Source organism: Ranitomeya imitator, chromosome 6 (assembly GCF_032444005.1).
Source record: "Ranitomeya imitator isolate aRanImi1 chromosome 6, aRanImi1.pri, whole genome shotgun sequence".
Classification (NCBI taxonomy): domain Eukaryota; kingdom Metazoa; phylum Chordata; class Amphibia; order Anura; family Dendrobatidae; genus Ranitomeya; species Ranitomeya imitator.
The window spans coordinates 488,477,860-488,505,124 of record NC_091287.1 but is presented as its reverse complement, the minus strand read 5'-3'; the positions used below and the strand labels follow the sequence as shown (position 1 = coordinate 488,505,124).

Sequence of the window (27,265 nt, the reverse complement as noted above, 5' to 3'; positions counted from 1 at the left end):
CTTTGCTTTGTAGGTGCACTGTCTGCCGTCAGTGTCCCTATGCCCTAGGCTCCCCTGCACCAGTGTCTTCTCTCAGCCCAGTCTTTACTTTGTCTTAGTGTCCTGCCAGCCTGTGTTCCTGCTGTGTCTTGCCTGTCCGTGTTCCTGCTGTGTCCTGCCTGTTCGTGTTCCTGCTGTATCCTGCCAGTCCGTGTTCCTGCTGTGTCCTGCCTGTCCGTGTTCCTGTTGTATACTGCCAGTCCGTGTTCCTGCCGTATCCTGCCAGTCCGTGTTCCTGCCGTATCCTGCCAGTCCGTGTTCCTGCCGTATCCTGCCAGTCCGTGTTCCTGCTGTATCCTGCTAGTCCGTGTTCCTGCTGTGTTCTGCCAGCCCGTGTTCCTGCTGAGTCCTTCCGGTCCGTGTTCCTGCTGAGTCCTGCCACTCCGTGTTCCTGCTGTGTTCTGCCGTTCCGTGTTCCAGTCATTTTCAGTTAAGTCTTGTTTTCCTATTATTCCCTGCCATCCTTTTAGCCTTTGGTTTCCTTCTTTATCTTGGGTCGCCCCTTTGGCTCTAGCTGTTGTGTCTCCATTCCCCCGAGGTCCTGCTCCTAACACTCCCTGTATAGGGGGTGATTCCATCTGGTCCGCTCGACCCCGGGGGCTCTAGAGTCACGACCCAGAGGGTCCACTCTCGGATTTCTGCCCGAGTACTTACAGTAAGCAAAGGCCATGGACCCCGCTGGGGCCTCTGCTGCGCAGAAAGAGCTACTCTTTTTGCGAGAGAATCAGTCCCGCATGATGTCTTTTATGAAAGCTATGGATTATCGTTTGTCCACGCTCCAGTCCTCCGATCCTGGCAACGCCGCTCTACTCGTTGGCTTACAGCAAGAGTTAGCTCAGCAGCGTGACACCCAGGCCCATATACTTAGTTATATGTCTTCTATTGACGATCGGCTGCTTTCCATCCAGACAGCCGCTTCTACGTCTGCTCCTGCGTCCCACCCTCCACCCCGCTTGGCTAAACCGCCTCGGTACAATGGGGATCCTAAGTCCTGCCGAGGATTTCTAAACCAATGCCGTCTTCACTTTGAGCTTCTGCCCCAGCATTACCCGACGGATCGGTCCAAAGTTGCGTTTTTGATTTCCCATCTGGAGGGTGACGCCTTGGCTTGGGTTAATCCACTCTGGGAGCGAGACGATCCTCTAGTCTCCCGGTTGTCTGAATTTTTGGAGACTTTCCGTCTTGTCTTTGACGAACCTGGACGTCTGGCTTCTACAACTGAAGCCCTATTTTCTCTCCATCAGGGGTCGTTATCCGTAGGCCAGTACGCTATTCAGTTCCGCACACTCTCCTCTGACTTGGGCTGGAACAATGAGGCGTTGGTGGGTGCTTTTTGGCGGGGTCTCTCTGGGCGCATAAAAGATGAGTTAGCCGGTCGGGACACCCCTACTGTTTTGGAGGAATTAATTTCCTTAGCTACCCGTATTGACCTTCGGTTCCAAGAACGCGCCCGTGAGCGGAGGTCTCTTCGTCCTTCTTCTGCCACCCGTAAGCCACTCAGTCCTCAGCCTAGAACCTCCTCTCAGGCGTCCGCGCCGGAACCTATGCAAGTGGACCGTCTTAAGATGTCCGAACAACGTCGTAAAGAGAGGCGCACTCAGGGGTTATGCTTTTACTGCGGGAGTGCTGCTCATTTATTACGCTCTTGCCCTGAACGTCCGGAAAACTCCTCCGCCTAGGTCAGGTAAGAGAGGCCTCCCTAGGTGTGTGTGATCCCTCTCAACCCCTTACTTTGTCCGTTCTTTTGCATATTGCGGGCAAAGGCATTTCTCTGGATGCGTATGTGGATTCGGGCGCAGCAGGGAATTTTATTAGGTTGGAGGAGGTTTTGAAATTCTCCGTTCCAGTCAAAACCATAGAGGCTCCTGTGATTCTTGCATCTGTGGATGGTAAACCGTTACAGGAGACCATTACTCAAGTAACACTTGAGGTGGAACTTCAGGTTGGGGCTCTACACAAGGAGAGAATTGCATTTTATGTTTTAGCGGGTCTGTCTCATCCTATGCTCTTAGGTCTCCCTTGGTTACGGAACCACGAGCCCATTTTAGATTGGCGCAATGGTAATATCTTGCGCTGGGGTGAGCTTTGTCGGGAACGTTGTCTGCTGCCGGTGCGTCCTGTGGGATCTTCCTCTAATTCTTCTCCTTCCTCTTCTTTTCCCGCTTTACCCTGTGTCTACAGCGCTTATTCTGATGTCTTCAACAAGAAGGAGGCTGAGGGTCTTCCGCCTCACCGGCTCTATGATTGTCCCATAGATCTCGTGCCTGGAGCTAACCCACCCAGGGGCAGGATCTATCCTCTCTCTCCTGCTGAGACTCAAGCTATGTCAGAGTACATTCAAGAAAATCTTGCTAAAGGATTCATTCGCAAGTCTTCCTCTCCGGCCGGAGCAGGGTTTTTTTTCGTGAAGAAGAAAGACGGTTCTCTCCGTCCCTGCATTGATTATCGAGGCCTAAACAACATCACGGTGAAGAACAAATATCCTCTGCCACTCATTCCGGAACTCTTCGACCGTCTTCGGGGTGCGCAAATTTTTACCAAATTAGATCTACATGGCGCATATAATTTGGTTCGTATTCGTGCAGGCGATGAGTGGAAGACTGCCTTCAATACTCGTGATGGTCACTACGAGTACTTGGTTATGCCGTTTGGTCTCTGCAACGCCCCCGCGGTTTTCCAGGAATTTGTGAACGATGTATTTCGGGATCTTCTCTACTCCTCGGTCGTAGTTTACCTTGACGACATTCTCATCTTTTCTCCGGATCTCTCCACTCACAGGCGAGATGTCCGTCGTGTTCTGCAAAGGCTAAGAGAGAATCATCTGTTCGCTAAGATTGAGAAGTGCGTCTTTGAACAATCTTCTCTTCCCTTCCTGGGATATATTGTCTCAAGATCTGGCTTAGAGATGGATCCAGAGAAGGTTTCTGCTGTCCTGAATTGGCCTCGTCCTCTTGGAACAAAAGCAATCCAACGTTTTCTTGGCTTTGCCAACTACTATAGACAATTTACTCCTCATTTTTCTTCCATGACCAAGCCTATCTCTGCTCTAGTTCGCAAGGGAGTCAACTCCAGTCTTTGGACCCCTGAGGCTGAAGAGTCCTTTCTGTCTCTTAAACAAAGCTTCGCTACGGCCCCTGTGCTTCATCGTCCTGATGCTAATAGACCGTTTGTCCTTGAGGTCGACGCATCCTCTATTGGAGCTGGTGCTGTACTTTTGCAAAGATCCTCGTCCGGACGTTTGGTGACTTGTGGTTTTTTTTCCAAAACCTTTTCCGCTCCTGAGCGTAACTACTCTATTGGAGATAAAGAACTTTTGGCTATCAAGCTAGCCTTGGAGGAATGGCGTTATCTCCTTGAGGGGGCTCTTCATCCATTCACCATTTACACAGACCACAAGAATCTGGCCTATATTCAATCTGCCCAAAGACTAAATCCACGACAGGCCAGATGGTCTTTATTCTTCGGACGATTCGAATTTGAACTTCATTTCCGACCCGGAAATAAGAATGTCAAAGCAGATGCTCTTTCAAGATCCTTTCAGCCTCTGGACCTAGAGGATTCTCCGGCTCACATCATTGATCCTGCGAAGATCGTCACTCTTGCTCCTCTAAGAGTGATTTCAACTCCTCCTGGCAAGACTCTTGTGGCTAACCAAGACAAGGAGAGAGTTTTACGTTGGGGTCACTCCTCCAAAATTGCAGGTCACGTAGGAGTCAAGAAGACACTTTCTCTTATCTCTCGGCATTACTGGTGGCCATCTCTCCGACAAGACATCACCAAATTCATCGCTTCTTGTCCTTCTTGTGCAAAAAATAAAGTCCCTAGGCAGCTTCCTTCCGGTCTCCTGCATCCTCTGCCTGTGCCTTCCGTTCCTTGGAGTCATATAGCTATGGACTTCATCACTGATCTACCTTGTTCCTCGAATTGCTCTGTCATCTTGGTTGTTGTAGATCGGTTCTCCAAGATGGTTCACTTCATCGCATTACCTGGTCTGCCTTCCGCTCCTGAGTTGGCAGAGATCTGTTTACACCAAGTCTTCCGTCTTCATGGTTTTCCTCATCATATCGTCTCAGACCGTGGAGTACAATTTACCTCACGTTTTTGGAGAGCTCTCTGCAGTCTATTAAAGGTTAACTTGGACTTTTCTTCCGCCTATCACCCTCAGTCCAACGGACAGGTGGAGCGAGTTAATCAAGTCCTGACTACATATCTGCGACATTTCTCCAATGCACACCAAGATGACTGGGTCTCTCTTCTCTCCTGGGCCGAATTCTCATATAACAATCTTCCCAGCGAGTCTTCCTCCAAAACCCCCTTTTTTGTAGTCTATGGTCAACATCCGAACATTCCTCTTCCTGTTTCTCTTTCCTCGGGGGTACCGGCAGCGGATTTCTTGTCCCGGGAATTCTCTACGATTTGGAGTGAGACCAAAGTGGCTCTTGAGAAAGCTAGCCTTAATATGAAAAAGTTTGCTGACAAAAGGCGTTTGGATGCTCCGCCATATTCTCCGGGTGATAAAGTTTGGCTTTCCTCTCGCTATATCAAGCTTAAAATTCCCTCTTGCAAACTGGGTCCCCGCTATATTGGTCCTTTTCCTATCTTGAGTCGCATTAATGATGTTTCTTATAAGTTGAAGTTGCCTGCCTCTTTACGCATTCCCAATGCCTTCCATGTGTCTCTTCTCAAGCCTGCAGTCTTTAATCGTTTTCACTCCACTACCTCTTCCTCTCCTCAGCTCTGTACTTCTGATGGAATCTTTAATGTTAAAGACATTCTTGCCAAAAAGGTAGTTAGGGGTAAAACTTATTTTTTGATTGATTGGGAGGGATTTGGCCCTGAGGAGAGGTCCTGGGAGCCCCGAGAGAACATCAATGCTCCTCTTATCATGAAAAGATTCCTTTCTAGCCTTAAAAAGAGGGGGACTAAGGAGGGGGGTACTGTTACGTACGCTGCGCACGCTGCGCATACTTACCCGGCTTCTCCCGTCCCTCTGCGCACTCGCGTTCCTGTCCAGTGCCGCTCTGCTTCCTCCTTTGCCGGCTCACGGCGTCCGGTCCCTCTGCGCATGCGCGGTCGCGTCTCCTCCATCGCAGAGCCTTCTGGGAGGTCGCGACCCGGTGGCTCCGCCCCAACATGGCGGCGCCCATCGGGTATTTCTTCCCGGCGTCTCCCTAGGTAAGACGCCTTTGCTTTGTAGGTGCACTGTCTGCCGTCAGTGTCCCTATGCCCTAGGCTCCCCTGCACCAGTGTCTTCTCTCAGCCCAGTCTTTACTTTGTCTTAGTGTCCTGCCAGCCCGTGTTCCTGCTGTGTCTTGCCTGTCCGTGTTCCTGCTGTGTCCTGCCTGTTCGTGTTCCTGCTGTATCCTGCCAGTCCGTGTTCCTGCTGTGTCCTGCCTGTCCGTGTTCCTGCTGTGTCCTGCCAGTCCGTGTTCCTGCTGTATCCTGCCAGTCCGTGTTCCTGTTGTATACTGCCAGTCCGTGTTCCTGCTGTATCCTGCCAGTCCGTGTTCCTGCTGTATCCTGCCAGTCCGTGTTCCTGCTGTATCCTGCTAGTCCGTGTTCCTGCTGTGTTCTGCCAGCCCGTGTTCCTGCTGAGTCCTTCCGGTCCGTGTTCCTGCTGAGTCCTGTCAGTCCGTGTTCCTGCTGTGTTCTGCCGTTCCGTGTTCCAGTCATTTTCAGTTAAGTCTTGTTTTCCTATTATTCCCTGCCATCCTTTTAGCCTTTGGTTTCCTTCTTTATCTTGGGTCGCCCCTTTGGCTCTAGCTGTTGTGTCTCCATTCCCCCGAGGTCCTGCTCCTAACACTCCCTGTATAGGGGGTGATTCCATCTGGTCCGCTCGACCCCGGGGGCTCTAGAGTCACGACCCAGAGGGTCCACTCTCGGATTTCTGCCCGAGTACTTACATGTACAAGACGTCGGGGCCTAAATGTCTAAAAGCCCTTTAAAGAAGCCCTCCTCCTCCCATCAAAGTTTTTATTCTCTTAATATATTGCAATCATCATATTATACAGCACTGTGTACTTACAATTGCTCATTTTGCCTCTCTACCCAGCTAATTCTTCTCTTTTCTCTGCTCTATGTTGAAACAGGAAGTCTCTTTTCCCTGCATTTACCATTTCCCTCTTCCAACTGTTGACTGTGCTGTTCCCTCTTCCCCCTAATTAGAGACTTTTGCATGAGTCATGCAGGGAAAATTGACCTCCTGTTTCTACACAGAGCTTAGAAGGATTCAGCTAGTCAGTTTTTAATCGCGTGATGTCATAGACCTAATGGAAAAGAGCAGAATTAGCTGGGTAGAAAGGCAAAATGAGCAATTGTAAGTACACAGTGGTATATAATATGATGATTGCAATATATTATCAGAATAAAAATTTTGATGGGAACGCTTCTTTAAACAGATTATAGTTGTCTGATCCTCCACTCAGAAAGATGATGTTGAAGGATAGAAGGATGAAGCAGTCTGAATTGAAACAACCAGTCCTTTTATGTGCCAGCTAGAACAAAATAGAAGTACTCTCATTCAGTAATAAACACGTGGTACAAAATGGTTTATTTTATATGTACAAGAATACGCCTAATAGGCACAGAAATATAAAACACTTCAGTCCATTAAAAAATATATTTTATGTCTTATATAAAAGTAATACTTGTAAGAATGGTTACAGTGAACCATGCTGAGACTTCAACTAGTAGAAATTCATGGAATTTGCCTAAATCAAAAATCTTTCATCAATAAGGGTTTTGGATGCCAAATTCTTCTGCCCTACAGCACCACGAATACGCCGGAAACACTGGGTAGAAAAAAAAAATACATTACAAAATAAAAGTTAAATACAATTTAGTATTTTATAATGTTGGCAAAAAATAGACTTACTTCTTGTTGCAGATAGGTGATAATCGCAGCCAGAACAAAGTTTTGAGACATGATATCAACAATGCAGAAGACGAGAGTATCAAAGATGAGGAGTGTCGATTCGTGACCGTAGAAGAGGACGTCACTGAAGGAGTGAGTCTCATCTATGGGAGGACAACAAAATGGAAAGGAAAAAGGAAAATTACATCTTTAGGTAGTTAACATGCCAAGAACGGTAATGTCAGTGAAGGGGTTATGTCAAGTATAGAACCTACTAGTACTCAACTGTGGGCAGTTCCACATACGAGCTGACCACATACAGTTGTGTGAAAAATGTTTAAACCCTTCCTGATTTCCTATTCTTTTGCATGTTTGTCACACTTAAATGTTTCAGATCACCAAACAAATTTTAAATATTAGATACAGATAATACAAGTAAACACAAAATACAGTTTTTAAATGAAGGTCTTTATTATTAAGGTAAAAAGTAATCCAAACATACAGGGCCCTGTGTGAAAAAGTGATTGCCCCCCTCTTTAAAACATAAATTGTGGTTTATCACGTCTTTGGGAAGTAGAATTCAAATTTCCCAGCCACACCCAGGCCTGATTACTGCTACATTTGTTCTCAATCAAGAAATCACTTAAACAGAACCTGCCTGACAAACTGAAGTACACAAAAAATTCCTCAAAAGCTAAACATCATGCCGAGATGCAAAGAAATTCTGGAACAAATGAGAAACAAATTAGTTGAGATCTATCAGTCTGGAAAGGTTATAAAGCCATTCTTAAGCTTTGGGACTCCAGCGAACCACAGTGAGAGCCATTTGTTATGATACGGTGGTCTAGGAGCAACATGGAATGAGCTCTGAAGGAAGTGGTAACTGTACTGACCGCAGTCCCTAAGCTCAACACAACACTAGAAGTAGCCGTGGAATGCTCCTAACTCTCCCTAGGCATCTCATCACAGCCTAAGAGCTAACTACCCCTAAAGACAGAAGCAGGAAAACTATCTTGCCTCAGAGAAAATTCCCAAAGGATAGATTAGCTCCCCACAAATAATGACTGAGTGGAGAGGAAAAAGACCTACACAGAATGAAACCAGGATGAGCACAGGAGGCCAGTCTAGCTTGATAGATAGGACAGGATGGAATACTGTGCGGTCAGTATAAAACACTGCAAAAATCCACGCAGAGTTTACAAAAAAATCTCCACACCTGACTAAAGGTGTGGAGGGTAAATCTGCTTCCCAGAGCTTCCAGCAAGACAGAATTAATTCATACTGATAACGCTGGACAAACATAGAAAGCACTGAACGGATAAGTCCACAATCTGTGAACAGAAAAGCGCAAGCAAAAACTTAGCTTAGCTGAACTGGTGTTATGATCTGGTAATTCAGTACCACAATGGACATAGAAGTCAGAGCACATACAGTGACCTGACAATAACCCAAAAACATAGAACGAGCTCTGAGACGTGGGAACTCTGCTGACCGCAATCCCTAATCCTCTCCAACCACACTAGAGGCAGCCGTGGATTGCGCCTAACGCTCCCTATGCAACTCGGCACAGCCTGAGAAACTAGCTAGCCTGAAGATAGAAAATAAGCCTACCTTGCCTCAGAGAAATACCCCAAAGGAAAAGGCAGCCCCCACATATAATGACTGTGAGTTAAGATGAAAAGACAAACGTAGAGATGAAATAGATTTAGCAAAGTGAGGCCCGACATTCTGAACAGAGCGAGGATAGGAAAGGTAACTCTGCGGTCAACACAAAACCCTACAAACAACCACGCAAAGGGGGCAAAAAGACCCTCCGTACCGAACTAACGGCACGGAGGTACACCCTCTGCGTCCCAGAGCTTCCAGCAAGCAAGAAAAAACAAATAAGCAAGCTGGACAGAAAAAAACAGCAAACAAATAGCAAAAGCGGAACTTAGCTATGCAGAGCAGCAGGCCACAGGAATGATCCAGGAGGAAACAGGTCCAATCCTAGAACATTGACTGGAGGCCAGGATCAAAGCACTAGGTGGAGTTAAATAGAGCAGCACCTAACGACTTCACCACATCACCTGAGGAAGGAAACTCAGAAGCCGAAGTACCACTCTCCTCCACCAACGGAAGCTCACAGAGAGAATCAGCCGAAGTACCACTTGTGACCACAGGAGGGAGCTCTGCCACAGAATTCACAACAGTAACCCCCCCTTGAGGAGGGGTCACCGAACCCTCACCAGAGCCCCCAGGACGACCAGGATGAGCCATATGAAAGGCACGAACAAGATCGGGAGCATGGACATCAGAGGCAAAGACCCAGGAATTATCTTCCTGAGCATAACCCTTCCACTTAACCAGATACTGGAGTTTCCGTCTTGAAACACGAGAATCCAAAATCTTCTCCACAATATACTCCAACTCCCCCTCCACCAAAACCGGGGCAGGAGGATCAACAGATGGAACCATAGGTGCCACGTATCTCCGCAACAACGACCTATGGAATACGTTATGAATGGAAAAAGAATCTGGAAGGGTCAGACGAAAAGACACAGGATTAAGAACCTCAGAAATCCTATACGGACCAATGAAACGAGGTTTAAACTTAGGAGAGGAAACCTTCATAGGAATATGACGAGACGATAACCAAACCAAATCCCCAACACAAAGTCGGGAACCCACACAGCGTCTGCGATTAGCGAAACGTTGAGCCTTCTCCTGGTACAAGGTCAAATTGTCCACTACATGAGTCCAAATCTGCTGCAACCTGTCCACCACAGTATCCACACCAGGACAGTCCGAAGACTCAACCTGCCCTGAAGAGAAACGAGGATGTAACCCAGAGTTGCAGAAAAACGGCGAAACCAAGGTAGCCGAGCTGGCCCGATTATTAAGGGCGAACTCAGCCAAAGGCAAAAAGGACACCCAGTCATCCTGATCCGCAGAAACAAAGCATCTCAGATATGTTTCCAAGGTCTGATTGGTTCGTTCGATCTGGCCATTAGTCTGAGGATGGAAAGCCGAGGAAAAAGACAAGTCAATGCCCATCCTAGCACAAAAGGCTCACCAAAACCTCGAAACAAACTGGGAACCTCTGTCAGAAACGATATTCTCTGGAATGCCATGTAAACGAACCACATGCTGGAAGAACAATGGCACCAAATCAGAGGAGGAAGGTAATTTAGACAAGGGTACCAAATGGACCATCTTAGAGAAGCGATCACAAACCACCCAAATGACTGACATTTTTTGAGAGACGGTAAGATCTGAAATAAAATCCATAGAGATATGTGTCCAAGGCCTCTTCGGGACCGGCAAGGGCAAAAGCAACCCACTGGCACGAGAACAGCAGGGCTTAGCCCGAGCACAAATCCCACAGGACTGCACAAAAGAACGCACATCCCGCGACAGAGATGGCCACCAAAAGGATCTAGCCACTAACTCTCTGGTACCAAAGATTCCAGGATGACAATGAACCTCAGAGATAACGTTATTCGTCCACCTATCAGAGACAAACAGTTTCTCCGCTGGGCAACGATCAGGTTTATTAGCCTGAAATTTTTGCAGCACCCGCCGCAAATCAGGGGAGATGGCAGACACAATTACTCCCTCTTTGAGAATACCCGCCGGCTCAGACAAACCCGGAGAGTCGGGCACAAAACTCCTAGACAGAGCATCCGCCTTCACATTTTTAGAGCCCGGAAGGTACGAAATCACAAAGTCAAAACGGGCAAAAAACAGCGACCAACGAGCCTGTCTAGGATTCAACCGCTTGGCAGACTCGAGATAAGTCAAGTTCTTATGATCAGTCAAGACCACCACGCGATGCTTAGCTCCTTCAAGCCAATGACGCCACTCCTCGAATGCCCACTTCATGGCCAGCAACTCTCGATTGCCAACATCATAATTTCGCTCAGCAGGCGAAAACTTCCTGGAAAAGAAGGCGCATGGTTTCATCACCGAGCAATCAGAACTTCTCTGCGACAAAACAGCCCCTGCTCCAATCTCAGAAGCATCAACCTCGACCTGGAATGGAAGCGAAACATCTGGTTGACACAACACAGGGGCAGAAGAAAAACGACGCTTCAACTCTTGAAAAGCTTCCACAGCAGCAGAAGACCAATTGACCACATCATCACCCTTCTTGGTCAAATCGGTCAATGGTTTAGCAATACTAGAAAAATTGCAGATGAAGCGACGATAAAAATTAGCAAATCCCAGGAACTTTTGCAGACTTTTCAGAGATGTCGGCTGAGTCCAATCATGGATGGCTTGGACCTTAACAGGGTCCATCTCGATAGTAGAAGGGGAAAAGATGAACCCCAAAAATGAAACCTTCTGAACCCCAAAGAGACACTTTGATCCCTTCACAAACAAAGAATTAGCACGCAGGACCTGAAACACCGTTCTGACCTGCTTCACATGAGACTCCCAATCATCCGAGAAGATCAAAATGTCATCCAAGTACACAATCAGGAATTTATCCAGGTACTCTCGGAAGATGTCATGCATAAAGGACTGAAACACTGATGGAGCATTGGCAAGTCCGAATGGCATTACTAGATACTCAAAATGGCCCTCGGGCGTATTAAATGCAGTTTTCCATTCATCGCCTCGCTTAATACGCACAAGATTATACGCACCACGAAGATCTATCTTGGTGAACCAACTAGCCCCCTTAATCCGAGCAAACAAATCAGATAACAACGGCAAGGGGTACTGAAATTTAACCGTGATCTTATTTAGAAGGCGGTAATCTATACAAGGTCTCAGCGAACCATCCTTCTTGGCCACAAAAAAGAACCCTGCTCCTAATGGCGACGATGACGGGCGAATATGCCCCTTCTCCAAGGACTCCTTCACGTAACTCCGCATAGCGGCGTGCTCAGGCACAGATAAATTAAACAGTCGACCCTTTGGGAATTTACTACCAGGAATCAAATCGATAGCACAATCACAATCCCCATGCGGAGGTAGGGTATCGGACTTGGGCTCATCAAATACATCCCGGTAATCAGACAAGAACTCTGGAACCTCAGAAGGGGTGGATGACGAAATAGACAGAAATGGGACATCATGTACCCCCTGACAACCCCAGCTGTACACAGACATGGATTTCCAATCTAATACTGGATTATGGACTTGTAGCCACGGCAACCCCAACACGACCACATCATGCAGATTATGCAACACCAGAAAGCGAATAACCTCCTGATGTGCAGGAGCCATGCACATGGTCAGCTGGGTCCAGTACTGAGGCTTATTCTTGGCCAAAGGCGTAGCATCAATTCCTCTCAATGGAATAGGACACTGCAAGGGCTCCAAGAAAAACCCACAACGCCTAGCATACTCCAAGTCCATCAAATTCAGGGCAGCGCCTGAATCCACAAATGCCATGACAGAATAAGATGACAAAGAGCAGATCAAGGTAACGGACAAAAGAAATTTTGACTGTACCGTACCAATGGTGGCAGACCTAGCGAACCGCTTAGTGCGCTTAGGACAATCAGAGATAGCATGAGTGGAATCACCACAGTAGAAACACAGCCCATTCAGACGTCTGTGTTCTTGCCGTTCAACTCTGGTCAAAGTCCTATCGCACTGCATAGGCTCAGGTTTATGCTCAGATAATACCGCCAAATGGTGCACAGATTTACGCTCACGCAAGCGTCGACCGATCTGAATGGCCAAAGACATAGACTCATTCAGACCAGCAGGCATAGGAAATCCCACCATGACATCTTTAAGGGCTTCAGAGAGACCCTTTCTGAAAATAGCTGCGAGCGCACCTTCATTCCATTGAGTGAGTACGGACCACTTTCTAAATTTCTGACAATATACCTCTATCTCATCCTGACCCTGACACAGAGCCAGCAAATTTTTCTCTGCCTGATCCACTGAATTAGGTTCATCGTACAGCAATCCGAAAGCCAGGAAAAACGCATCGATATTACTTAATGCAGGATCTCCTGACGCAAGAGAAAATGCCCAGTCCTGAGGGTCGCCACGTAAAAAAGAAATAATGATCCTAACTTGTTGAACTGGGTCACCAGAGGAGCGAGGTTTCAAAGCCAGAAATAGTTTACAATTATTTTTGAAACTCAGAAATTTAGTTCTATCTCCAAAAAACAAATCAGGAATAGGAATTCTTGGTTCTAACATAGAATTCTGAACCACAAAGTCTTGAATATTTTGTACTCTTGCCGTGAGCTGATCCACACATGAAGACAGACCTTTAATGTCCATCGCTACACCTGTGTCCTGAACCACCCAAATGTCTAGGGGAAAAAAAAGGCAAAACACAGTGCAGAGAAAAAAAATGGTCTCAGAACTTCTTTTTTCCCTCTATTGAGAATCATTAGTACTTTGGGCCTCCAGTACTGTTATGATCTGGTAATTCAGTACCACAATGGACATAGAAGTCAGAGCACATACGGTGACCTGACAATAACCCAAAAACATAGAACGAGCTCTGAGACGTGGGAACTCTGCTGACCACAATCCCTAATCCTCTCCAAGCACACTAGAGGCAGCCGTGGATTGCGCCTAACGCTCCCTATGCAACTCGGCACAGCCTGAAAAACTAGCTAGCCTGAAGATAGAAAATAAGCCTACCTTGCCTCAGAGAAATACCCCAAAGGAAAAGGCAGCCCCCACAGATAATGACTGTGAGTTAAGATGAAAAGACAAACGTAGAGATGAAATAGATTTAGCAAAGTGAGGCCCGACTTTCTGAACAGAGCGAGGATAGGAAAGGTAACTTTGCGGTCAACACAAAACCCTACAAACAACCACGCAAAGGGGGCAAAAAGACCCTCTGTACCGAACTAACGGCACGGAGGTACACCCTCTGCGTCCCAGAGCTTCCAGCAAGCAAGAAAAAACAAATAAGCAAGCTGGACAGAAAAAAACAGCAAACAAATAGCAAAAGCGGAACTTAGCTATGCAGAGCAGCAGGCCACAGGAACGATCCAGGAGGAAACAGGTCCAATACTAGAACATTGACTGGAGGCCAGGATCAAAGCACTAGGTGGAGTTAAATAGAGCAGCACCTAACGACTTCACCACATCACCTGAGGAAGGAAACTCAGAAGCCGCAGTACCACTCTCCTCCACCAACGGAAGCTCACAGAGAGAATCAGCCGAAGTACCACTTGTGACCACAGGAGGGAGCTCTGCCACAGAATTCACAACAACTGGTCAGGATAACAGGGAAATCCAAAGAGATGTGAATCCAACCAGGAACGATTTACAAGTGGCACTGGCTGAAGAAAGAGCCAGGCCTAAATAGCCGAGCAGAAGAGACGATAAGTGGAGGCAGCTGATGACAGCTAACTCCAAGGAGCAGCCATGCCACTTGAAACCACAAGAGGGAGCCCAAGAGCCGAACTCACAAAAGTGCCACTTACAACCACCGGAGGGAGCCTAAGAGCGGAATTCACAACAGTACCCCCCTCTTGAGGAGGGGTCACCGAACCCTCACCAGAGCCCCCAGGCCCATCAGGACGAGCCAAATGAAAAGCACGAACCAAATCGGTAGCATGGACATCGGAGTCAACAACCCAAGAATTATCCTCCTGGCCATAACCCTTCCACTTGACAAGATACTGAAGCCTCCGCCTCGAAAACCGAGAATCCAAAATCTTCTCAACCTCATATTCCAACTCTCCCTCAACCAACACCGGGGCAGGAGGGTCAACCGAGGGAACAACGGGCACCACATATCTCCGCAACAAAGATCTATGGAAAACATTATGAATGGCAAAAGAGGCTGGAAGAGCCAAACGAAAAGACACCGGATTAATATTTTCAGAAATTTTATAAGGACCAATAAACCGAGGCTTAAACTTAGGGGAAGAAACCTTCATAGGAACATGACGAGAAGACAACCAAACCAAATCCCCCACACGAAGCCGGGGACCAACACACCGACGGCGGTTAGCAAAACGTTGAGCCCTTTCCTGAGACGTCAAATTGTCCACCACATGAGTCCAAATCTGCTGCAGCCTGTCCACCACAGAATCAACACCAGGACAATCAGAAGGCTCAACCTGCCCAGAAGAAAAACGAGGATGAAAACCAAAATTACAAAAGAAAGGTGAAACCAAAGTAGCCGAACTAGCCCGATTATTAAGGGCAAACTCGGCCAACGGCAAGAAAGACACCCAATCATCCTGATCAGCAGACACAAAGCATCTCAAATAGGTCTCCAAGGTCTGATTAGTTCGCTCAGTTTGGCCATTAGTCTGAGGATGAAACGCCGAAGAAAAAGACAAATCAATGCCCATCCTAGCACAAAAGGCCCGCCAAAATCTAGAGACAAACTGAGAACCTCTGTCAGACACAATATTCTCCGGAATGCCATGCAAACGAACCACATGCTGAAAAAATAATGGAACCAGATCTGAGGAGGAAGGCAACTTAGGCAAAGGTACCAGATGGACCATTTTAGAGAACCGGTCACAAACAACCCAGATAACAGACATCTTCTGGGAAACAGGAAGATACGAAATAAAATCCATGGACATATGCGTCCAGGGCCTCTCAGGGACCGGCAAAGGCAAAAGCAACCCACTAGCGCAGGAACAGCAAGGCTTGGCCCGGGCGCAAGTCCCACAGGACTGCACAAAAGCACGCACATCGCGCGACAAGGAAGGCCACCAAAAGGACCTAGCAACCAAATCTCTGGTACCAAAAATCCCAGGATGACCAGCCAACACTGAATAATGAACCTCAGAAATTACCTTACTTTTCCATCTATCAGGAACAAACAGCTTCCCCACTGGACAGCGGTCAGGCCTATCAGCCTGAAATTCCTGAAGCACCCGCCGCAAATCAGGGGAGATAGCAGAAAGAATCACCCCCTCCTTAAGAATGCCAACCGGCTCAAGGACTCCAGGAGAATCAGGTGAAAAACTCCTAGAGAGGGCATCAGCCTTAACATTCTTAGATCCCGGAAGATACGAGACCACAAAATCAAAACGGGAGAAAAACAGGGACCATCGAGCCTGTCTAGGATTCAGCCGCTTGGCCGACTCGAGGTAAATCAGATTCTTATGATCGGTCAGGACCACAACACGGTGTTTAGCTCCCTCAAGCCAATGTCGCCACTCCTCAAACGCCCACTTCATAGCCAACAACTCCCGATTGCCGACATCATAATTGCGTTCCGCAGGCGAAAACTTTCTGGAAAAAAAAGCACACGGTTTCATCAAAGAACCATCAGACTCCTTCTGAGACAAAACGGCCCCTGCCCCAATCTCAGAAGCGTCGACCTCAACCTGAAAAGGAAGAGAAACATCCGGCTGACGCAACACAGGGACAGAAGTAAATTGGCGTTTAAGCTCCTGAAAGGCCTCAACAGCCTCAGAGGACCAATTCGTCACATCAGCGCCTTTCTTCGTCAAATCAGTAAGGGGCTTAACCACACTGGAAAAGTTGGCAATGAAACGGCGATAGAAATTAGCAAAGCCCAAAAATTTTTGAAGGCCCTTCACAGATGTGGGTTGGATCCAGTCATGAATAGCTTGGACCTTAACAGGATCCATTTCTATAGACGAGGGAGAAAAAAATAAAACCCAAAAAAGAGACCTTCTGAACTCCGAATAGGCACTTAGACCCCTTCACAAACAAAGCATTATCACGAAGGATCTGGAACACCATCCTGACCTGCTTCATATGAGACTCCCAATCATCGGAAAAAATCAAAATATCATCCAAATATACGACCATGAATTTATCAAGATAATTGCGGAAAATATCATGCATGAAAGACTGGAACACAGATGGAGCATTAGAGAGCCCAAATGGCATCACAAGGTATTCAAAATGGCCTTCGGGCGTATTAAATGCAGTTTTCCATTCGTCACCCTGTTTAATACGAACAAGATTATATGCCCCTCGGAGGTCAATCTTAGTAAACCAACTAGCCCCCTTAATCTGAGCAAACAAATCAGTAAGCAAAGGCAAGGGGTATTGGAATTTGACCGTGATCTTATTAAGAAGACGATAATCAATACAGGGTCTCAAGGAGCCATCCTTCTTAGCAACAAAAAAGAAACCTGCTCCCAATGGTGACGAAGAGGGCCGAATATGCCCCTTCTCCAAAGACTCCTTGACTTAACTCTGCATGGCGGCAATCTCTGGCACAGACAGATTGAACAGTCGGCCCTTAGGGAACTTGCAACCAGGAATCAAGTTAATAGCACAATCACAGTCCCTGTGCGGAGGAAGGGAACTGGACTTAGGCTCATCAAATACATCCTGTAAATCCGACAAAAACTCAGGGACCTCAGAAGAGGGGGGAAGAGGAAATTGACATCAAAGGAACGTCACTATGTACCCCTTGACAACCCCAACTGGTCACCGACATAGTTTTCAAATCCAGCACCGGATTATGTTCCTGTAACCATGGAAAACCCAATACAACAACATCATGCAGGTTATGCAACACCAGAAAACGGCAATCTTCCTGATGTGCTGGAGCCATGTACATAGTCATCTGTGTCCAGTACTGAGGTTTATCCTTGGCCAAGGGTGTAGCATCAATACCCCTCAAAGGAATAGGGCTCTGCAAAGGCTGCAAGGAAAAACCACAGCGCCTGGCGAATTCTAAGTCCATTAAGTTCAGGGCAGCGCCTGAATCCACAAATGCCATGACAGAAAAGGACGACAATGAGCAAATCAGGGTCACAGATAAGAGAAATTTAGGCTGCATAGTACTAATGGTAACAGACCTAGCGACTCTCTTAGTACGCTTAGGGCAATCAGAGATAACATGAGCAGAATCACCACAGTAAAAACACAGCCTATTCTGACGTCTGAATTCCTGCCGTTCTGTTCTAGTCAAAATCCTATCATATTGCATAGGTTCTGGACTCTGCTCAGAGGATACTGCCATATGGTGCACAGCTTTGCACTCGCGCAGACGCCGATCGATCTGAATGGCTAGAGACATAGATTCGCTCAAATCGGCAGGCGTAGGAAAGCCCACCATAACATCTTTAAGGGCTTCAGAAAGACCTTTTCTGAAAATAGCAGCCAGAGCCTCTTCATTCCATTTAGTGAGCACAGACCATTTTCTAAATTTCTGGCAGTATAACTCTGCCGCTTCCTGACCTTGGCACAAGGCCAACAGGGTTTTTTTCTGCATGATCCACAGAATTAGGTTCGTCATACAATAATCCGAGTGCTTGAAAAAAATGCATCAACATTCAATAATGCCGGATCCCCTGTTTCAAGAGAAAAAGCCCAGTCTTGAGGGTCACCACGCAGCAAGGATATGATGATTTTTACTTGCTGAATGGGATCACCAGAAGAACGGGGTTTCAAAGCAAAAAACAATCTGCAGTTATTTTTAAAGTTCAAAAACTTGGATCTGTCCCCAAAAAACAAATCAGGAGTAGGAATTCTAGGCTCTAAAGCCGGAGTCTGGACAACATAGTCCTGGATACTCTGTACTCTTGCAGCAAGTTGATCCACACGAGAAAACAAACCCTGAACATCCATGCCAAAGCATAAATCCTGAACCACTCAGATATCAAGAGGAAAAAAAAGACAAACCAGAGCACAGGAAAAAAAAATGGTTCAGAACTTTCTTTTCCTTCTTTTGAGATGCATTTAATTCATTTTTGGCCACTTGTACTGTTATGATGGTCAACATGGAACGAGCTCTGAAGGAAGTGGTAACTGTACTGACCGCAGTCCCTAAGCTCAACACAACACTAGAAGTAGCCGTGGAATGCTCCTAACTCTCCCTAGGCATCTCGTCACAGCCTAAGAGCTAACTACCCCTAAAGACAGAAGCAGGAAAACTATCTTGCCTCAGAGAAAATTCCCAAAGGATAGATTAGCCCCCCACAAATAATGACTGTGAGTGGAGAGGAAAAAGACATACACAGAATGAAACCAGGATGAGCACAGGAGGCCAGTCTAGCTTGATAGATAGGACAGGATGGAATACTGTGCGGTCAGTATAAAACACTGCAAAAATCCACGCAGAGTTTACAAAAAAATCTCCACACCTGACTAAAGGTGTGGAGGGTAAATCTGCTTCCCAGAGCTTCCAGCAAGACAGAATTAACTCATACTGATAACGCTGGACAAACATAGAAAGTACTGAACGGATAAGTCCACAATCTGAACAGAAAAGCGCAAGCAAAAACTTAGCTTAGCTGAACTGGTCAGGATAACAGGGAAATCCAAAGAGATGTGAATCCAACCAGGAACCATTTACAAGTGGCACTGGCTGAAGAAAGAGCCAGGCCTAAATAGCCGAGCAGAAGAGACGATAAGTGGAGGCAGCTGATGACAGCTAACTCCAAGGAGCAGCCATACCACTTGAAACCACAAGAGGGAGCCCAAGAGCCGAACTCACAAAAGTGCCACTTACAACCACCGGAGGGAGCCCAAGAGCGGAGTTCACAACAGCCATTATCCACAAATGGCGAAAACATTGAACAGTGGTGAACCTTCCCAGGAGAGACAGGCCGATCAAAATTACAAGAGCGTTGCAACGACTCATCCAAGTCACAAAAGATCCCACAACATCCAAAGATCTGCAGGCCTCACTTGCCTCAGCTAAGGTTAGTGTTCATGACTCCACCATAAAAAAGAGACTGCAAATATGGCCTGCATGGCTGAGTTCCAAAATGAAACCACTGCTGAGCAATAGGAAGATAAAGAGTCATCTCAGTTTTGCCAGAAAACCTCTTGATGATCCCCAAGTGTTTTGGAAGACAGAATCTAAACTTTTTGGAAGGTGCATGTCTCAGTACATCTGGTGGAGAAGTAACACAGCAATTCAGAAAAGAAACATCATACCAACGGTAAAATATAGTGGTGGTAGTGTGATGGTCTGGGGCTGTTTCAATGCTTCAGGACCTGGCAGACTTGTTGTTGTAAATGGAACCATGAATTCTGCTGTATACCAAGAAATTTTGAAGGAGAATATCCGGCCAACTGTTTGTGACCTCAAGTTGAAGCACACCTGGGTTATGCAGCAGGACTATGATACAACACACCAGCAAGTCCACCTCTGAATGACTTAAGAAGAACAATATTAAGACTTTGCAGTGGTCTAGTCATAGTCATGACTTTAATCCGATTGAGATGCAGTGGCATGACCCTAAACAGCCAGTTCATGTTCGGAAACCCTCCAATGTGGCTGAATTACAACAATTCTGCAAAGATGAGTGGGCAAAAATTCCTCCAGAGCGTTCTAAAAGATTCATTGTCAGTTACTGCAAATGCTTGATTGCAGTTGCTGCTAAGGGTGGCCCAACCAGTTATTAGGAACTAGATGGCAGCCCGATTCTAAAGAATCGGGAGTCTAGAATCCATATATACTTTATTTATTCAAATGTAAGAATAATACAATTAATAAATAATAGTAAGAAAGAACAAAAATAATAGGCACCAAACAAAAGTTCAAAATTGGTGTGAAAATGTCACTGAACCACTTCACAACTAAATATATATAGTTTTGGTAAATGGTATTATCATTTTTTTGACGAAATTCAGCAGGAGCTTGAAGAGCAACGTCACTGGGCCCGCCTCCACGCAGTAGAAACTTGCTGTGAGGTAAAAATTCAAAAATCACACCAAAATGGCGGGCGGAGTGTGTCACAGTACGGCACGTTTCTGATTGGTCGCTCGCAGCAGGCGGCAACCAATCAGACACTGGACACTGTTGACGTCACTTATCTCCGGACATTAGCTCCGGACATTAGCTCCGGACAAAGCCACGGAAGTTGGCACAAATTGCAGGAAGTAGTATTCTAGGCAATTATATATTAGATAGGGGCAATCACTTTTTTCACACAGGGCCCTGCAGGTTTGGATTTCTTTCTCCTTTAATAATAAAGACCTTCATTTATAAACTGTATTTTGTATTTACTTGAGTTATTTTTGTCCAATACTTAAATGTGTCTGGTGATCTGAAACATTTAAGAGTGACAAACATGCAAAAGACTAGGAAGTCAGGAAGGGGGCAAATGCTTGTAATAATCATTGTGTGGCATCATCTTGCTGTAACCTTCCCCTTTCCAGGAGGATAAGGCTTTGAACTTATTTCTGGCGATTTCTCCCCAGCCTCATCCCATCTGTACAAATGAAGTCCGTACCACTGTAAAATATACTTCTTTCCATTGGCTCCATGAACTCCATATTGAGGATTCGTTCCAGAAGAAGTTTGTCTTTCACAAAGTAATCCATGTCTTTAAAAGCCTGTAATAAGCCCAAGAAAGAAAAACCAATCAGACCTCTTCTTCAGTTTTGCCTTTAAACAATTATCATTTTTAATAACAAATCATGTATTAGTTAAACGGCAGCAGAGATTTATGACCCATCCTGGAAATCAATGTTACTGCACTGTATATAGATAATACTAATAGGGTTAAACTCGTAATCACCTATCCAAAGAATGGGGGATAAATTGCGGATCAACGATTGTCTTATCCTCAGAATGGGGCTCTTATTTTGAAATACAAATACAGAGCTTGGCTACCTCTAGCACTCCTCCAGCTTTCACATTATACCTCCTCATCTGAACTGTTCCTCAACATACAATCCTGTCTCCAAACACAGACAGCCACCTCATGCCCTCTCCTGCTCCCACCTGATAACACTTTCTCTGCTCCTTCTCACTGCTGGTGATATCTCTCCAAACCCTGGCACTCCTCACCAAATCCCCACAGTCATTTCTACCTCCCATCCACGCTCTATCACAAACTTCCGTAACCTGTCTAACCTTATGCCCATTTGCCCAGCCCCCGCTTCCCCAGTCCCACTAACAGGAGCTCTGTGGAACACTCGCTCTGTCTGCAACAAGCTTTCCTACATCCACGATCTTTTTGTTACTACCAAACTTTCCTTCCTCGCCATCACCGAAACCAGGCTCACCCCATCTGATACAGCTTCTCCTGCTGCACTTTCGTATGGTGGCTTCCACCTTTCTCACGCACCCTGTCCCAGCAGCAAGCATGGCAGAGGAGTTGGTTTTCTCCTGACAGATAACTACTCCTTCACCCCATATATATGAATAGTATGGAGGGCACCATAGAAATATAAAAATATAGACAATGGCTGCCTGCGGCTCTGCCGCACCTGTGTAACGTATATACCCTCTGTATCTCTTAATTTGTCTCCCACTTGCTCTGATTTAGACATTGGCCGTGCTCACTGTTCATTATTTGTGTGTGCAGGTAGCAGACATTACACTATCAGTGTAAGGGTACCGTCACACTATAACATTTCGATCGCTACGACGGTACGATTCGTGACGTTCCAGCGATATCGTTACGATATCGCTGTGTCTGACACGCAGCAGCGATCAGGGATCCTGCTGAGAATCGTACGTCGTAGCAGATCGTTTAGAACTTTCTTTCATCGCTGGATCTCCCGCTGTCATCGCTAGATCGGTGTGTGTGACACCGATCTAGCGATGCGATGCGTTCGCTTGTAACCAGGGTAAACATCGGGTAACTAAGCGCAGGACCGCGCTTAGTTACCCGATGTTTACCCTGGTTACAAGCGTTAAACTAAAAAAAAACAAACAGCACATACTTACATTCTGGTGTCCGTCAGGTCCCTTGCAGTCTGCTTCCAGCACTGTGACTGCCGGCCGTAAAGTGAAAGCAGAGCACAGCGGCTGTGCTTTCACTTTCACTTTACGGCCGGCAGTCACTGAGTGCGGGAAGCAGAGGGAAGCAGACTGCAAGGGACCTGACGGACACCAGAATGTAAGTATGTGCTGTTTGTTTTTTTTTAGTTTAACGCTTGTAACCAGGGTAAACATCGGGTAACTAAGCGCGGTCCTGCGCTTAGTTACCCGATGTTTACCCTGGTTACCCAGGGACCTCGGCATCTTGGTCGCTGGAGAGCTGTCTGTGTGACAGCGCCCAGCGACCACACTACGATTTACCTACGATCACGGCCAGGTCATATCGCTGGTCGTGATCGTAGGTAAATCGTATAGTGTGACGGTACCCTTAGATAGGGTTATTTATATTTCACTAGTCCGTCGGACTCTCAGGTGGTATGTGTTTGACCGCTTCATGTTAGATTACTGCATATTGGGGATAGGAGCTTTTGTTTAGTGTTTATGCACTCAGCACCTGCATGTATACCTTCCTGGGTTGTAACTTTTGCCAGATCAGCGGGAGTGTTCAGTTTGGATGGGGGGAGGAGGGGGAGTTCTTACTATCTACAGGGCATTGTTTTCATGTATGTGTTTTTTAAGTGGTTTTATTGTACTGTTTTTCTGTGTGCACTTTTCTAATAAAAGCCATATTTTGTAATTGTTTGGTGATCTCCCTATCAGCGTATTCTTTTCTCTTTGCGTATTGGTTTACTCCTTCACCCCAATCCCACTGCCACCCTCTGTTACCCTCCCTTCATTTGAGGTGCACTCTGTGCGCATCTACTCCCCCTCCAACTGGCTGTCATTTACTGCCCCCCAGGGCCAGTAACCAACTTCTTTGACCACTTCACCACCTGGCTACTTCATTTCCTTTCCGCGGACATCCACACTATCATCATGGGCGACTTCAACATCCCCATTGACACTTCCCTCTCAGCTGCCACTAAACTTCTATCTCTCACTTCCTCCTTCGGCCTCACTCAATGGTCTTCTACAGCCACCCACAAACATGGTTACACACTAGACCTCATCTTCACCCGCCTCTGCTCCCTATCTAACCTCTCTAACTCACCACTTCCTCTTTCTGACCACAACCTACTCACATTCTCTTCCCTCTCCACTCCATGTCTACAATCCCCACCCCACAAACTTTCACACCCTCGCAGAAATCTTAAACACCTTGATCTACACTCACTCTCTGAATCCCTCCTCCCTCTCACAGACATAAGTTCCCTACACAATGCAGATGACGCTGCCGCTCTATATAACAACATAATAGCTGTAGCTTTGGAATCTGCTGCCCCTTTCACATACCAAAGCTCGTAAAATCAACAGACGGCACACCAGCCTGACCAAAGAACTGAGGCGAGCTTCCAGGACTGCTGAGCGGAGATGGAAAAATGTTCCCACTCCAAATAGCACTTCATAGCATTCAAACAGTCCCTCACTACTTTCAAGGCCACACTCGCCACAGCTAAACAAACCTACTTCTCATCTCCTCCCTGTCGCACAACCCTAAACAGTTATTCAACACCTTCAATTCTCTCCTCCGTCCCCCAGCACCTCCTCCCTCCCTACTCATCTCAGCTGAAGACTTTGCCTCATTTTTCAAGCATAAGATTGAGAACATCAGAGACGGTTTTGGTCAACAACCCCCAGAGCGCTTCCTCCCAACTTCCCAGCCCTCCACCTCCAAAACCAACTTCTCCACTATTACAGAAGATTGACTCTCCACTCTACTCTTAAAATCGCATCTCACCACCTGTGCACTTGACCAGATCCCACCCCACTTCATCCCAAACCTCGCCACCGTCTTCATCCCAACCCTAACCCATCTCTTGAGCGTATCACTAACAACTGGTGTTTTCCCCTCAAGCTTTAAACATGCCTCAATCACACCTACCCTCAAAAAGCCCTCTCTTGACCCATCCTCTGTATCTAGCTATCGCCATATATCACTTCTCCCTTATGCCTCCAAACTACTGGAACAACACGTCTATCTTGAACTGTCCTCCCATCTCTCTTTTTGCTCCCTCTTCGATCGCTTACAATCTGGCTTCCGATCACACCACTACACTGAAACTGTCCTAACTAAAGTCACCAATGACCTATTAACCGCCAAGAGCAAGCGACACTACTCTGTCCTCCTCCTCCTCCTCCTGGAACTGTACTCTGCCTTTGACACAGTGGACCATTCCCTATTACTACAGACCCTCTCATCCCTTGGCATCACAGACTTGGCCCTATCCTGAATATCGTCATACCTAACAAACCGGACATTCAGCGTCTCCCACTCACACACCACCTCCTCATCTCGCCCCCTATCTGTCGGAGTCCCGCAAGATTCAGTCCTAGGGCCCCTGCTTTTCTCCATTTACACCTTTGGCCTGGGACAGCTCATAGAATCTCACGGCTTTCAGTATCACCTCTATGCTGATGACACACAGATCTACATCTCTGGACCAGATATTACCTCCCTACTAACCAGAATCCCTCACTGTCTGTCCACTATTTCATCCTTCTTCTCCACTAGATTTCTGAAACCTAACATGGACAAAACAGAATTCATTATCTTTCCCCCATCTCACGTGATCCCCCCCCCCCCAACGAACCTATCTATTACAGTAAACGGCTGCCCACTCTCACCAGTCCCACAAGCTCGCTGCTTCGGGGTAATCCTTGACACTGATCTCTCCTTCAAACCACATATCCAAGCCCTTTCCACTTCCTACCGACTTCAACTTAAAAATATTTCACGGATCCGTACATTCCTCAACCAAGAATCTGCAAAACCCCTAGTGCATGTCCTCATCATCTCTCGCCTTGACTACTGCAACCTCCTACTCTGTGGCCTCCCCTCAAACACTCTCGCACCCCTCCAACCTATTCTAAACTATGCTGCCCGACTAATCCACCTGTCCCCCAGCTATTCCCCAGCCTCTCCCTTCTGTCAATCCCTTCACTGGTTCCCCATTGCCCAGAGACTCCAGTACAAACCCCTAACCATGACATACAAAGCCATCCACAACCTTTCTCCTCCATACATCTGTGACCTCGTCTCCCGGTACTTACCTGCACGCAACCTCCGATCCTAACAAGATCTCCTTCTCTACTCCCCTCTTATCTCCTCTTCCCACAATTGTATACAAGATTTCTCTCGCGCATCACCCCTACTCTGGAACCCTCTACCACAACATATCAGACTCTCACCTACCATCAAAACCTTCAAAAAGAACCTGAAGACCTACCTCTTCCGACAAGCCTACAACCTGCAGTAACCACCATTCGACAAAACCGCTGCATGACCAGCTCTACCCTCACCTACTGTATTCTCACTCATCCCTTGTAGATTGTGAGCCCTCGAGGGCAGGGTCCTCTCTCCTCATGTACCAGTCAGGACATGTATTGTATAAGATTATTGTACTGTTTTCGTTATGTATACCCCTCCTCACATGTAAAGCGCCATGGAATAAATGGCGCTATAATAATAAATAATAATAATTAAAGGCATTAAAATATCAAAATTGGGGGTGTCATTATAAAAGACATATTCTGCATTATTCTTCATTAGATAACTCTTTCTTATATACACTCTTTGGGCATTTCGAGTTCCTCCATGAGAACTTCCCTTTTTTAACCAAATCCAAGAGTTGCATCAATCACGACCCTTGGCTTTGGAGGACTAAAGAGTCCACCAAAGATAATGGGATTATTTTATAATGGTTTATGCATTTTCAGTGAAAGAGGTTAATCCCTGCTCCTTCCAAGATAATTGTTTATTGTGGGGTCTTCCATGCGTGTTTTCTATAACCACCTGCTAGAAGTCAGAACTCCATTAAGGGAGACTTATCCAATCCAGACACATACTTTAAAAGCCAATGCAAATACTTGGGGTATTCCCATCATAAAAATGTATGGTCTATCAATGGATATTCCAAAAGTGCCTGGTAGAGATGCGATCCACATCTAAGAACCTATTATAAGAATGGGGGAATCCTTTGAGCCTTGTTAGCAAATTCAGTCTGGACGCTGCCCAAAGAAGTCAATGGAAAGGTGGTTGAAAATGCCGGGGATTGGTTGGTTGGTTCGAATTTTCCCAACAGGTGAGAGGATAGCTAGGTTATCTCTGACATCTTTTTAACCATTCCCAGTATAACGCTTACCACATATTGCACTTGTACCCCCTTTTTTTAAGGATTGATATCAGTACAAAAACTGGTATTTGGTATGCAAAGGCATATACACTGCTCAAAAAATAAAGGGAACACTAAAATTCCACATCCTAAGATATCACTGAATGAAATATTCCAGTTTTAAATCTTTATTCATTACATAGTGGAATGTGTTGAGAACAATAAAACCTAAAAATGATCAAAGTAAATCACATCTAATAACCCACTGAGGTCTGAAGTTGGAATGATGCTCAAAATCAAAGTGGAAAATGAAGTTACAGGCCGATCCAACTTCAGTGGAAATGCCTCAAGACAATTAAATGATGCTCAGTAGTGTGTGTGGCCTCCATGTGCCTGTATGATCTCCCTACAATGCCTGGGCATGCTCCTGATGAGGCGGCGGATGGTCTCCTGAGGGATCTCCTCCCAGACCTGGACTAAAGCATCTGCCAACTCCTGGACAGTCCGTGGTACAACGTGATGTTGGTGGATGGTGCGAGAAATGATGTCCCAGATGTGTTCAATCGGATTCAGGTCTGGGGAACAGGCGGGCCAGTCCATAGCTTCAATGAC

General features: G+C 46.4%; 1 protein-coding gene across 3 annotated transcripts in view; it reads right to left on the bottom strand.

Moving 5' to 3' along the window:
• Nucleotides 1-6,558: 6,558 nt before the first annotated feature.
• TMEM67 (transmembrane protein 67) overlaps nt 6,559-27,265 on the bottom strand; it is a 93,178-nt gene continuing 72,471 nt past the window's right edge. For all 3 annotated transcript variants that reach the window (XM_069731624.1, XM_069731625.1, XM_069731626.1), the window contains exons 26-28: nt 21,004-21,106; nt 6,914-7,056; nt 6,559-6,830 (exon numbers count right to left, since the gene is read on the bottom strand). In XM_069731624.1, the coding sequence (XP_069587725.1) occupies nt 6,750-6,830; nt 6,914-7,056; nt 21,004-21,106 (327 nt within the window). In that variant the 3' untranslated portion in view covers nt 6,559-6,749. The remainder of the gene's footprint in view (nt 6,831-6,913; nt 7,057-21,003; nt 21,107-27,265) is intronic.